This window comes from Numenius arquata, chromosome 2, assembly GCF_964106895.1.
Source record: "Numenius arquata chromosome 2, bNumArq3.hap1.1, whole genome shotgun sequence".
Taxonomy (NCBI): domain Eukaryota; kingdom Metazoa; phylum Chordata; class Aves; order Charadriiformes; family Scolopacidae; genus Numenius; species Numenius arquata.
In genome coordinates this window covers 10310645-10325624 of record NC_133577.1, presented here as the reverse complement: position 1 = coordinate 10325624, position 14980 = coordinate 10310645, and the positions used below count along the sequence as shown (strand labels likewise).

Sequence of the window (14980 nt, the reverse complement as noted above, 5' to 3'; positions counted from 1 at the left end):
GTAGATGAGTCATTGTGTTGAAATTTTGTCACTGCGATTTCACATCCACTGAATTCAGAGTTTAAAGTGTGTAGAGGCTCAGTCACTTAGAGTGAAAAGAACCTAACACTGAAATTTCCAGAAGTGATTCGAGTGCCTCTGGGCTGAGTTGGTCTCTTTTGGAGGTCTCAGATGGCTTTGTTTTTCAGAAACAGTTTGATACCCTCCCGAAGAGGAAGTATTTTTAGAATGGGCTAAAACTAGAGAGAATCCAAAATTATAAGTCACTTTTTAAGAACTGTGGCCTGTGTTTGCAGAGGAGAATGAGGGACATCCACAGCTGCAGTAAGCTGTTGTCACCCTGTCGACTTCAAGTGAAATATGGCAGTAGTGGGTTTGCCTCTGCTCTTTAACCTTGGCAGGGCTGCGAGCCTGATCTTGGCAGAGGGGGGTGGACCACATGAGAAGACAATCTGAATAGTAGTCCTGAAAGTCCCATCAGGGAATGTGGTTCTCTCTGCCACTGTTTTTATCTGTGTAGTTTATGTCGTTGCTTGTTAATAACTCAATGCCATAGCATGTTTATCTCCTATGTTTGGCAATTTCGAGTCTTTCTTCCTCTAGCAATTTCATATCTGAATGATAGGTTGTCATTCTTCTTTGGAGTCTTTTCATTAACTTCTTTTGTTGTACAGAGCAATATTTTTCTCAGTTCTTCCCTTCCTGTGACCTTCTAATTTTGCCCCGTGACAAAAAAATTACACTATCACGCCATTGGAATACCAAAACAAGCATCACCACTGAAAGTTTAGAACACTGTCCTTGCACCTTGGCATATTACACTGAATTCAACTGATGTAACTATCGTTTGATGCCTTAAGTTGAAATAACTGTCAGTATTTTGCTGTTATGAAAGTGATATAGGAAGGCCTGTCTCTGTGTTTAAATAGATCTGCTCCAGGGATGAAGCTGCTCTCAGGAAACGTACCCTATCTCTGTCACAAAGAGTCCGAAATAAGAAGGGTTTATTTTCTTCGCTAAAAGGACTGGACACATTGGCAAGAAAAGGAAAAGAAAAGCGACCTTCTGTAACTCAGGTAGATCTTCTTTGCTGGGGATAGGGTAGAAGGGCTTGTTTTTGCTGGGGCTCATCTTACGTTGGTGCACAGGGCATGAGATGTCTGTCCATCAAATTTGCATTCGCAGTTTCAGTAGACATGACAGACTTGCAACAGGCACTCCACTTGTGAAAAGTATATATCTAATTTTGGATTTCTTTGGGATAAATAAGATTGGTGAGTGAGAGGTTTTGACCCAGCGGGTTAGTTTTTCATCAGCAGCACAAGACCATGGCAGGGTTGTTGGAACTAGATGATCTTTAAGGTCCCTTCCAACCTAAACCATTCTATCACTCTATGATTATATGAAAACTTGCCTTCTGGCACATTGCAACTGTTTGGAAGTAGGGTTTCTTTGGAGATAACCTGTGTGCACGGTCCTTAGCAGGGTGTTCTGCTGGGACTCTGAAATATTACTGCAATTTAACGTAGGGTAACACAGGTGAGTCCTCAAGGACAAAAGAGGAGGGACTTCTGCAAAGACAGATGTCCTTGGCATGGCCTCTCAAAGCAACACACCCTGCTTGGAAGCACGCTTTAGCCAAGAGGAGAAGACCGCTGTCACGCAGGTGGCCAGCTGCAGATGCAGACAGCAGACAAATAAAGCTGTGCTAGATGACACCAGGTGAAGGCAGGTCTGATGTGGTGGGGCAAGCTGGTCCTGGGGAGAGGGGCTGGGCTCTTGCGTGCCCCCGCTGAAGGGCTGCCTCACTCCTCATGAAGCTGCATCATCTCACAGGGTCATTTTCTCTTTGTGAAACTGGTGGCCCGTGCACACATTTAGTGTAAACCCCACACTTCAGGAGTCTTTTCTCAATCAAAACACAAGTGAACGTGAAACAGAAGTTCACCACCTTTTTCCTGAAAAAAAGGTAAATAACACCAGAGATGCTTCCTTGACAGTTAGGAAGGCATAGAGGTGCACCCACACTCAGAGCATTACTGTTTTCACTAGCGTCTGCCACGTCTGCTGTTTCTCCTGAAAAAAATGCATTTTTGTGCATTATCCAGTAGGTGACTGTTCCTGCTATTCCCTGGCCCTGTGTTTTGATTTTATTAGTCAAAAATCTATGATCAGCACTTGAAAAATCAGCTGTTCTTGCATGTCTGGTAACCTGCTTATGGAATATTTAAACAAGCCTATCTGCACACATACTGCCATAGTCCCAGAGCTGATGCAACAGATTTAATGTTGCAAAATAACACATCAGGATTTTCTGGTCTAGTGGTTTGTATTTTTAATAGGTAAATATTTATGCGTTACACTGGGATGAAGCTTCTTGGGGTGACTGTTACGCATTTTATCATATCAATCGAGATGTGTTTACATAGTGCAATTGAATAAGAATAAAACTCAAGTTTGTCTTATGAAAGAGGGAGCTGAAGGAGAAATTTTCTCTGCGTCGTCCTTTTCACATAATTTCCCCTGTGTTCCGCAGCAGATGAGGCTGATCTGCGAGTCCTGCACCCCTATTTCTTTATTAGTAAGAGCCCTGAGGGAAGGGACATTGTGCCCCTCAGCTCTGTTCCCAGTGAAGGTGATACCTCGCACTGTCTTAAGTGGGTAATACGTCCTCCCATATGTTTTATAGCCCGTGAAGGGGATTCTGTGGAGCTCAGGGGACGGGGAATCTTATTTCCATGGCAAGGAGACAAGGCTTCTGCTGCCCTCCCAGTGCTTTTGCAGGCGCGGAGGAGGGAGCTCTGGAGCAGGCAGAGGAGCCCCCAGCACTTTCCTCACCCTCCTTATTCCAAACCTTGCAAAGAGCTGGTCCAAAAATGTGTTTATTTTCATCCAAGAGCTGAGGTTCTTGTATTTATTTGATTTTTTTTTTTTTGGTAATAAACATCCTACAATAAAATTAAAGAAATGTAAATGCTGGGTATTGCATTTGAATAACACCGGGCTGTGACTCATACCCATAAAAGTGAGGAATTTTTAGGGACATGGATTGAAAACTGACCCATGAACCTAGAAGGTGGCTGAAAAAAGAGCCACGTCCTTGCTCAGACTTCTATGTATGCACATAATTGTATATTGTATATCAAAATTGGAATAGGCCTGAGGCTGCCTTTCTTGTCAGTTCTTTCAGCCCACTGGGAAACTGGGTTAAGCTGAGAAGCAGAGCTCGTTTCTCTGCTCATTGTGCTCCGACAATAGGTTAAAAATGTCTTGCTTTCTTGGATTTAAAGTTCATTTGACTGGAGCTGGTATGTTTTAGTCTGCCATACCCTAGCTTCAAAATTAGATGGTATATTCTTGAACATGGTTGTGTCCCAGAAGTTTTTTATTTTATCTTCAGTTTAATTTTATGGTATCAAAAAAAAAAAATAAAGGTTCAGAGTTTCTATGCTGGGAGGCTTTCGTAAACATTGATGAAGTGGCTAAGTCTTTTACAAAGCAGTGTAGCAGATGGGGGATGTCTAGGCTCACGTTATCCCCAGTTTCTTAAATGCTTATCTGCTTTCTTGTGTCTAAATGATAAACTGTTTTGAGAAATCATAAACAATAAAATACTTTGATTAGGTCTGTGGGTTGAGACAAGGAAGAGGAAGTTCAAAAGTGGGGCCCTTAATTTGCATTGGCAGAAACTGGATTTCTTATGAAATTGTGAGAGAGAGGTTGTTGTTTATATGAAAGGCTTTTGTTAGTACAACAACAACAAAAAAAAAAAGGAAGAAAGAAAAACCTAAACAAAAAAGCTTAGACATAAGTTTAATATTGTCCTGATTTGTTGACTGCAGAAGGAGTTAAAAAAATGTTATTTATATTTTCACTTTGGAATTGTAATGTTATTACCTGCAAATCTCAACATTGTGTATAAACTATATAGATCTATCTGTGTGTTCATACAACCCTTATCACCAAAATAGCTGTTTGTATCCATAGCCATTTATTGGATTTTTAAAAATATCATTAATAAGCCTAACACCTTTGTGAGATGCTAGTAGTTAAGCTTTCAAAACAGATGGGGAACGTAAGTCTCAGTTTCTGCTTTCATCACTTTCAGAGCAGACACAGTAGTCAGTTATTTTCATTACTTAATAGTGTGGGGTTTGGGTTGAGTATCCCTCTAAAGCTAAGCCAAAAGTTTCCATCGATAGTGTCAAGCTAACTGCTCAGTTAGAAGAGATGAAAAACTGTAGGGTAAGAAGTTTTAGAAGACAACAACAATTATTTGAAATAGTTTCTTTAAATCATTATGAGATTTTTAGCTGTAACTAACAGTATCCTGAAGGGTGAAACTATAACTTCGAGCGTAGTGCATGAATTGAAGGTAAATTAATTTAATCTTATTACTAAACAGTAGATAGGAAAAAACAAGGACATGAATGCTTTTGTACATATTTGAATGTGAGTGTGCATGTAGCCTGAAAGAGAAAACTGGCTTAAATTTTCATTATAGAGTGAGATTTTTATTTCTTTAATACTACTTCTAGCCAGAATAAAGCAATAGAAAGTACAAAAAGATCCCTGGGGTTTATCAGGTTGATATTTATTTGTTTAGTTTTCATTTTTTAGTTTTTCAAAGAATTTATCTTACGCAGGTAAGAAATAAAGAGGTTTAATTGGTTAAACTATTTATTTATCTAATATTTTTTAACAGATTTTTGATTCATCTGGAGGACATGGATTTGCCGGTGTCCAGAATTCAGCCAACTCTGCTGAGGTAAGATATGCCTGTCCTCATTCTGCACCATCTTGTTTTTAAATTCCTGAATATATTTCACTAAGTGAATGATGAGGCTGGTTCAGAAACCCCACAGAGGTTCATAAAATGCAGCTAGTGTTGGATGGCAGGATTATAATTCTGCTAATGGAACCACTTTAATGGAAGTTTCTGAACATGCATGGTAGCCGTTTCTTAAAAAAAATAATAATGATTAAAAAAAAATCCCTAGAAGCTTTCTCACAACAGTAATCCTTACAGTGTAAACACTGTCTGAGAGAGACTTGGAACCGAGCTTTGTCCTTCACAGTATGGCAAAGCCCAAGGTGTATTTTTCCCCTCCACCTACTTCAGCAGAGCCTGTTGAAGTATAAAGGCAAAGTTGAACGTGTTTGAGTATAAAGGCAAATAAAGTCTAATTAAAGTCAGTGGAGCATACCACTGAGAAGTGTGAGTTAATATATAGCTGGAGATTGCCCAAGTGAAGGAAGAGGAAGCAGCATCCCCTCAGCTGCGTTACTCAGTAAAGAGCTGCGGCTGATTTCCTCAGTGCCCAGGAGGAAGAAAGCTGCTGCTGGCCCCTGCCTGGCATAAGTCATGGTCCATCCCTGGGGACAACATTGCTGTCCTCCGGTCTGGAAGCAAAGCAGGATGCTTCAAAAATCCATAAGCACATCCATGTAGGACCACTGAGTGTTGTCTACGTACCGTGGACCTTACATAGATGGAATCCTTCTCCTCGGTAGGCTTGTGCAGGCTCCAAATAAAAAAATTCAAATTAAGTCTTAGGCACAGAGTTTCTGGACTTTATTTTCTATGTGCTAGAGCTGGGTTTCTTTGATGGCAACATGTGCCACACTCAAAGGGGTATTTGTCTTCCCATCAACCCCCTGTCCCTCTTCCTCCTTTGTTCCCCGAACCAGGTACTCCCCCGATGCAGTTTAAAACTTGAAAGAAGACTTTAAAAATCACAGTTCAGTACTGTTCCCTTTCAGCTGAGTTTGTGTACCAGGTATTAGACAAAAATTGTAAATCTACGTTTAAAATGAAATATTGCTCTTGAAAATGATTAACTATAATGAAGAGCTGCAATGAATCTCGTGAGGAAGATTTGGACAAAGTTCATAATTTTTCATAGGTTTTTATGTTGTATTTTTTTGTATCATTATGGTTTATTTTCTCATCGAGTGCATTCATTTAAAGGCTAGGTAAGAAAGAAATATGTAATTATGCAGAAGTTATACCACTGAGAGAGGTATCTCCCACTGGCAGAAGCTAATCCTATAATGCTGTTTTGCCTCCTGAAAGTATCTTCACATTTTATCTGTTCTTTGAAGAAGTATTTTGAAACACCTGAATTCTCTTAGTTACTTGCTTGTTATGTCCTGGGGTGGGAAAGTATTTAAATCAAATCACTCCTCTCTTTTCAAAATGTATTATAATTATGAGGAATTTCTGGGTGAAATGATTTCCTGTAGAGAACACTTACGGATTCCTCCAGAACGTACCATTGGGTGTGGTGTGAGATGGTGTTCCATTTCCCACCTTGAAACACAATTTGTTCCTGTCTGGTCCTGTGAAAAAACGGGAAGACTTGGCCCCTCTCAAACCTGAAAAGAGGCAAAATCTCTTGGATGTACCCCCTGAAGGTTTCTCCCGAAGGACTGTGGCAGCAGTCCCTTGATTTAGCTCTGACCTCCTGGGGGTTGGGAAGGTTGATGGTGCTGCCTGGGGTTGATGTGCAGCGGGGTCTGCTGCGAGTCTCCTGTCCTGGGGCGTAATTGGTATATTTGCTCTTCCTAAACCCTTTTGAGGAGACACAGAAAGGTTTGGAAAGTGCCAAGGAGCAAGCAGAATGAAGTGCTCTCCCTTTGGGGCTGTGTCGGGGAAAGGACAAGGTCTGGCTTCTTGACCCGGCTCTTGCAATAGGGTGCTGGATAAAAGCAGCTGGCTCCGAACTCAGGCTGGGGCTCACAGCCCCAGTCCCCGGATAGAAGGAACTGGTGTGGGGGCAATGTCACTACAGATTTTGGGCCAGGCTGTTAGAAAGTTTAGCAGGGTTTTGTTTCAAGACTTAAAAAAAGGATTTGGATTTTTGTTTTATTTTGCTTTCACCCCAGTTTAGGTGCTGAAGCAGAGCTCGGGAACTCAACCTTATTTCTAGAAAAACTTTATTATTATTATCTCAACAGTATTTCTAAAACCTTTTTTTTTTAAATGGGAATTAAATATAGCGTGGGCATTTTTAAGATCCTGACATTTTGATGAGTCACACGACAACTCAGAAATGATTCATCATAACTCTGAAAACCGTTACTTTGGCATCAGCCCGGTTTCATTGGCTGATTTCAAATGAAAAACAAAACCAGCATCAAAACTTTTATAAAATGCCACCTGAGGAGTGCAGCGAATGACGAATAATGAAGTCTGCCAGACAGGCTGTATTTTCCTTGAAAAAGATGATAAAAACAGCGGCAAATAGCGGTGGTGGGGGAAATTACGGAGTAACCTATTGGTCCTGCAGCAGCCCTGTGGCACAACGTGTGACAGTCTGCAAATCCTGGCACCTATTTCTGGAAAATTGGATGGGTTGTTATAACTATGTGGCAATGAATGAATGAACTATTGTAGAATTAGTCACTGCAGGCATAACAGGAAAAAAAAAATAAAATCTCTCTTCATGTCAGATTTTCTAAAATGGAAAATGTGGATGAAGCAACAGTACCTTGACTGCAGTTAAGGAACAGAGTCATGTTTAATAACAGAGGCAAATTTATCTCAAAGCATTTGCCTGACCATCAGTGTACGTGGCAAGGAAAAGGAAGTATCTCACGTTGGCTGCAGAACTTTCTGTCCTGTCTTAAAAGCTTCTGGAAAAAAGGTGGCCTTAAACCTGTTTCTCATCACCTTCATCCTCTGTGTTTCGGGGTTTGGTTTTTTTTTTTTTCTTTTCATCTCTGCAACTGAAATAAATCTCACTAGTGCCACAGATTTGTAGAACTACTGTTGCAGTGCAAATAAACTCTTGTGGTAGTTACAAACCTCTGAGCATCTCCCAAGCTGGGGCAACGTAGCTTCAGTTTTCCCTGAAGGAAACTGCTGGAAAATTCAGTCTGACTCATTCCTGCTCAGCTCTTGCAGCTGGCCTGTGTTGCTCTGTCTCCTTTCTGTTATTTACACCATGGAAGGAGGTCAGCGTTTATTCCCAGGCACTTGATTTAGTGCTCTCTGAGAGGACCACGCTTCTATGGGAATTATCTTCTTCAACAGCACCAGTGTTAGGAGCAGTCTGGAACCACAGCCACCAAGGTGAAACTTCACCTGGTGTAGATTTCATCGCTCCATTAGTTAATAACAGTGTTCCTGTTAAGTATAATAGTTACTGTATTTTAGTAGGATTTCCATGGGCCTGTGTTAATTGAAATTTCATTTTCAACTAGTTAAAAGGGACAGTTAAGCAAGAGGTGTAAGATTAGTGAATGTCATTAGTTCATTAATATCATTCCACCAAAACCAGCATTACTCTGGCACTGAATTATTACCATGCCATACTCTGGTTCAGCTGCAACCTGAATTTCTGCATTGTTTAGTAATTACCTGAATTAGGATTGCTTACTGTATCATTTTCACAGCCACAGTTGTTATTTGGAAAAACAAAATAATATTGGTCTCTCTGTTGCTACTGGTAGATTGTTGTCAATAACTTTGCTGCCTGCAGCAAGGGAAGCAGTCCCTGTGCAGTGATTTTACTGCAGCTTTTAATTGCAGTGCACCCCTGGGCTTGTGTCCCCACAGAGCCAGCAGGAAGAATTGCATAGCCAAGGGGCTTTGTGCAGGGAACAAAAACCCCCAACTCAAACAAACAAAAATATAAAGAAAACACATTAGGGAGGTAGGCACTCCTGAGAACAGCTCAGGATATATTAAGATATGGGTGGCAGTTCTGCCACTTCACGGGGTTATTGTCCCGTTCCATTGACTGTAAGGGGAACTGAAGGACCCTGTCTGCGTAAACTTAAATGCCTTGATGTGGGTATTTAAGTGATATGCTGAACAGGCAGAGCCAAATACATGGGTGAAACTCCAAAATCTGAACGGCTCTCAGTGTTTTTCTTCTCCTCCTGTGGCTTGCTTTGTAACTGTAGCCTGAAGTGCGGCACAGAAGAAAGTGTGAAAATAAAGGGTGAGAAAACGACAGGGAATTTATTCAGGGTGGATGTTGTTATTTGATCAAGTGGAGTAGCTTTGGAAGGAGCGTGAGTGTAAAGCAAGATGGTAAACAGGCAAATGCCCTGTGCTACCTGTGAAACAACATGTTCTTAAACTGTAAATAGAAAAGGAACGCTTCTTTCCTGCTTTAGCCTTTTATTATGTTATGGCAAGCCTTGCTCCACAGTGCTCTCTGCTGGAAGTTTACTATACTATAATTTTCTGTCAAAATTACAGTAATTCCATTTTTTTGCATTTGTCAATTAAGTAAAATTGCAGTAGTCAGTTCTTCTTAAGAATTTATTCGCACTGCGATATAATATCAGGTAGGTACATATTTTCATTTTGAGTTAAATCAACAATTAATAGGAGATAAATGCATAAAAGTCCATAATGGGAATGCAGAGGAAGTGCAGTCCTTTGTCAGGAAACTCAAGTCTTGGATAGTGAATGAGGGCAGGTAACAGAACTTTGTACCTCTCTTGCCATGGGGAAACACACAGTACCATGTTTAAATACATATCCACTGCAAACTGCCAAAGTAATTGTACTTTTGGGGGTTTTTTTGCAACATCCACATATGTTATACGTTTTCTCCTTTGTTTCCAGCAGCAAGTCGATGACTTTTTGAATGTCTACTGCTCAGTGCCAGAGAGTATCCAGAAGGACAGTGCTTGGGAAACACAAACGTATGTTCACTTCTGTGATGGCCAAGGAGTGGCGCTGACCCTCAAGCCAGAGCACAGGGTGGAAGATGTTTTGTCTTTGGCTTGCAAGGTACTCATTTTTCATGTACAACTGCACCTTGTTAATAGCTGTAGCCTTGAGAAGGAATCTAATATATCAGAGGCTGTCTAAATAGTGAGAGCATAATACCAGCATCTCCCTGTCGCTGTATTAAGGCACATCACTCTGTTTCCTTGTGTTATTTCTTTATCGTAGCCAAGGTAGTAGGGTTGTGGAAAGGTTTTCAAGAAGCGTTGCTTGAGACAGCAGGCAGTGAGTACTTCAGGAGCGGTGACAGTTTGTCAGATAGTCGTTCCCTGAGAAATCTCAGCACATGTCCACTCTACGTTGTCACTGCAGCGAACCCGGTTGTTCTGTGCAAGTTAGAGAGGAGTAACAGGGACTGGTTGAGTTAATGGCAGGAGATTAAGACATTTAAGACTGCTGTGACAAAGGCTATCATACATTTTTGCTTTTCAAAGTACCCTTTTAAGCTTTAATTAAACACCAGCCCTACTTGTGAATTTCAAAAAGTGCATTCCCTTCTGAAAGTCAGTGCCAGCAATTTGAAAGGAATTGCTATAGATCTTGGGACAGAAAATTGAGTCACAGGTTGAAGGTAAAGTAGAAATATCAATTTTAATGACAGACAAAAGACCAGTGCCTCTAGAAAGTCGCAACATAACTAGCACTTTAGTCTCCATGTGTGTCAGTACTTGAATTTAGCTCTAACTTCATGATTCAAGCCACCTAAATTATGCTGACAAGCTTTTTGGAAAAACTAAGTTCTGTTTTCTGACAACTGGTAAATATAGTTTATTTACTTCACAAGCAAAGAGGAAAAACAGGAAAAAAAAGGAGGGCTGCTCTGTACAAAATCCAGATGTAGCTTTTGGCATAGGTTAGTTTGAACTTTCAGGTGAGCTCATTCAACTGGCTTGAAGTTAATGATTTTTCAGGCAAAAGTGGACCATTTGAGTGGACGAAAGGACCAATTTGCTCTTTGGACCTGTTAACGTTTTAATCAAACAAAAAATTATTACATTTTACAAGTTTTTAAATATCCAGGGTGAAACTGTAGTTTTAAAATTAAAATAAGCACACTGATTTAGCCAAGTCACAATATATCTCCATGGCATCACTGAGAAGAAGTTATCTTCTCATTGCTTTTGCTGGTGGAGACTGAGTCCTGGATAAACAGTTTATGCCTGGCTTTACTTTTTAAAAAGTCACTGTACCCAGTCAGGTTAAAGGGATTGTCTGAGACGTTATTTGACCACCAGATGGCAAGGTAGAGCTGAAACATTTCAAAGTACTGACATTTGCAAGATCCCTGAAAGACAAAATAAAATTTATAACTGTAAAATTAAGTTGAAAAGGAAATTCCTTACCTCTCTTACTCCATCATTCCAAAATATTTGTAATTTTAAACCTTTTAACTTTCATTGTCTGTATCACATGAAAATTTAGTTTTAAATTATTTTATTTTTTTTCTTAAACGTTTTTCTGTTTTATTTTTTCTTTCTATTCTGTGTGTAAAGCTTTTCATAAGCATTCTCTAATGCTGAATACTTTCTGCTCATCTATCCTGCTTCTTTTCCTTCTTACATTTTCATTCTGCTCTGGTGAGTGTAAGGAATCTTTCTTCTTAACAGAACACGTTTGAATGTTATGTGTATAAGGATAAAGTTCAAAGGGTTACTGTGGTTTTTTCCCCTTCACTCATGCTTTATGGGGTTTATACTTGTCTCATTTCTGTTTTCCATCTGAGGCTTTTGGATAGCACATACAGGAAACAAAAAAGTGCATTTAAATACAATTGTTCAGGATACAGAACACACGCAACTCGTAAACTGTTACACATAATAAAATGTTAAGATAATTACTAGTTACTCAGTAGGTTTAGATTTTGTAAGCTGCAGAGATGAGTTAAAGAGGTTAAATAACCCTCAGGGATGCAGTCATTTAGAACTCTTTAGAAATGTTACTTCCTCCTCTTTTAGAAATGTTGCTGTATTAATATGCTAAAATGAAATGTTTTGTGTAGCAGTCTCACCAGCATCCTGATTTTCAGAGAGACTCCCATCAGGGGCTTGACACTTTCAGGCTAATATCCTTTGGGAATATTCCTATTTCCCTTTGACTTCCTGTTGAGACAGGATTTTTGCTTTGACCTCACATGGTGAAAAAAAATAGGTGAAACTCTCTGATCGTAGATGAAACCCAGCAATAAAAATAAAATCCAATAAAGGCAAACCCTTAGGGAACCTGCTTCCCATCCCCTCCCCTCTCCTAACAGCCCATACATGCATATGCATTTTCTACATCGGAAGAAAAAGTTGCTGAGCAGAATTGAGTCATTAAAAGTAGTCTTAGAAAAAGATGGTTGTGAGTGTAAGTTCAAAAGGACAGAAAACAGTTGTGATATCTTTGGAAACATATAGCAGTGCTCAGTTAATCTAATAGCCAAGACATAGTGTTTATGAAAGGATTTGGGAGGATCACAAGGGAAAATGGAAATTGCGCTTAAACCTTATCTTCTAAGCAATGCAGCTAGTTTTGTTTATGCCACAAGAATAGTTAAAAAATGACATGATGAGGATTGCTTTTGCATGATTTCTAAAGAGCTTTTTGTGTGTGTGTGTCACTTCTTTGTCTTTTGGGATCCTGGAAATAAATAACAAATTCCAAACTCCATTCTCTTTATTCCTTAGATGAAACAGCTGGAGCCAAGACACTATGGGCTACAACTCAGAAGACTTGTTGATGAAAATACTGAGTACTGTGCTCCTGAACCATATGAATACATAGTAGACCAGGAAAGTGTGACTCCTTTTAGATAAAGCTCTGTGATGTCTGTAGCTACAGTTGAATTATCACCTACCAATATGTGTGATTTAGACCTATAATAAGTTTTTGAAGCTGTTCCTGGCTTGCATTCTGCCATCCTCATTCACACAGTCCATGCCTATGCAGACGTTTGGGTGGCTAGACACTGCAAACACTCTTTTAAAGAACCGTTTGAAGATTTAAGTGGGGCTTCTGGTACAAAAGAGAAGTGTCAATCCCTATTCCAGGCTGGATTTTCTATCTTCAGCTACTCTGCATTTAGTCCCCCTGATACTGGTGACGCTTGCACAGTAACACAGTTATCTGTGTAAAGACAGCAAGTTTTGGCTCTTTATTGATGCGAAGAATACTGTGTCTATTTCTCGTGCTGTACCTTTGGGATTTGATGCTTGCAACTTCATAATTTGATGACTTCTGTTATTGTCTTTTTTCAACAGGTGTATGATGAAATAGAAATTTGTCCATTAAATGTTTATCACATTCATCTTACAAAGACTGAAAACATAAGTGATTTTGGTAAGGTCTCAGGGATTTTTCTTTTTATTCTTCTCATTCCTCACTTTCTCTCTTCAGGACTTTTCTGTCTCTGAGAGCAGATAGAGCCATCCTTGAGCTCGAAGTCTGAGTCTGCAGGGGACTCGAGGCGTCATAGCAAAGATCCAAACTGGTTGTTTTGCACTGGCAAGCACATTTCTTGTGTTTGGGAAGGGTCTACTTTCTAATTCTGCTGTGCTGGCCAAATAATTCAAGCATGGAATTGTCAGAAGACAAATGTCCTTTGCCAGGATTTACACAATTGGTCTCAGTCAGGCCATGGTCAAGGTCTGCCCTTTTCTTTTTTGGTAGGGGGATACTCTGGTGGCACAGTATCAACAGAGTGTCCTTTGGTACAAATTCTGACAGGCTTTTTATCTGTGGGAGGTGATTATGCCTGGGAATAATTTTATATCTTGCAAAGATACCTTTGTAAAGTAGTTCTGTGCTGTTCTTTAGCTGCAAGTCTGTTTGTTAAAAATTATTCCTTTCTGGGCTGTCTCACTCACTGGTCTATATGATTTTGCTGCTTTATAGTTTGGGTTTCCTGATTTTGGATCTGTTTAAGATACCTCTATGTCTGAGGGACACACTGCGGAACTCTTACCATATGCTCTTAAAATGAGCTGTGTTATTGAAATGCCTTAAGGGACTGAGGTAGAAAATATTTTTTTTAAATGGAATTTGTTTTTTTTCATGGCACAGCATGATATTTCCGGGAAGTTGAAAAGTCCTATTAACTTTAACAGGCCTTACAATGGCTGAGAAACAATGTGATAATTTCTCTGTGCTCCGTGGGCATGTTCTCATGAGAATTGTCCTCTCTCTGGTTGTGTAGAGTCTACTAAATACACAAAATAGAAGGGAAATGTTTCCAAGAAAGTTTATTGGATTTAAACCTCTTTTGCTTCAGGCTTTGCTGTCACAGCACAAGTTGATGAAAATCAGCATCTCACCCGTATATTTGTAAGTGATGTTCTCCCTGATGGACTGGCATACAAGGAAGGTATTGTATCATATTTATGTTTAATACTGTACTTCAATATCTTTTTAAAGTCCCAAAACATGAAGAGGCTTTAGTACTGTCTGAAACGGTTCTTGGCTTTTACTAGTCATAGTTTTCTTTCCTGAGGACCATGGAAAGTATGTGATATTAGGAATGATAATGTACACAGAGTAACTGAGTTATCCTTTCAATATAATGGGGAGAGTTCTTGCTCGCCCTTGGAGACAAAGTCTCTGTTCAGCCATCTGACCAAGTGCTTTTGCACAGTGGAGCTGGCTGGAGGAAGAGTTCATCTCACACTGGGGAACCTCATGGGTTTGGCCAGTCTCCAGGACCCATCACTCCCACTTCTGGCAATGAAAAGTAGCCTTCCTCCCCAAAGTAGTTTTCTGCATATGTTTCTGTGAGCGCCTTCTTTACTGTGCTGCTCAGAAACTGTGCTTCTCTTCATTGGCACAGCAGGATTGCGTGAGTTCTGCTCTCTGAAAAACAGAGACAAACTCAGAAAAATGGAGATGGAGAGTTTCATTTGCTGCCTGAGGGTAATGACCGCTTGGTTGTTGCTGACCTTGAAAGGCAGCGGTTGCCACTGTTTAGATTTATACAGAAGCTGATAAAGACTCCATCCGCTGTTGTTCCAGTTTTGCATGAATGATTTGATTTGTGCGACTAGTGCCTTGTTCTTCCCAGGTAATGAAATACGTGTTATGGTGCTGTGCACTGGTGGCATCCAAGTTGGGAGAAGTGTCTCTATTCTAATCGTCTTGAAAGTTGTGCTGCCCTCCCACACACCAAATTCTGTAGCATCTTTAGAAAGAAACAACTCGATTGCTGTACTATGTGTAACATCTATCAAAGTAAGCATGAGGTTGATCTGTGTAATTATA

The 14980-nt window shown here is 40.0% G+C and overlaps 1 protein-coding gene across 2 annotated transcripts in view; it reads left to right on the top strand.

Annotated features, from left to right (window-relative positions):
* Positions 1-14980, top strand: part of TIAM2 (TIAM Rac1 associated GEF 2) — a 92706-nt gene that overhangs the window by 24758 nt on the left and 52968 nt on the right. The window contains exons 6-11 of one of the 2 annotated variants that reach the window (XM_074162188.1): positions 930-1076; positions 4706-4768; positions 9587-9754; positions 12418-12528; positions 12991-13069; positions 14001-14093. In XM_074162188.1, coding sequence (XP_074018289.1) covers positions 930-1076; positions 4706-4768; positions 9587-9754; positions 12418-12528; positions 12991-13069; positions 14001-14093 — 661 coding nt within the window. The remainder of the gene's footprint in view (positions 1-929; positions 1077-4705; positions 4769-9586; positions 9755-12417; positions 12529-12990; positions 13070-14000; positions 14094-14980) is intronic. The other variant, XM_074162195.1, reaches the window with a different exon arrangement.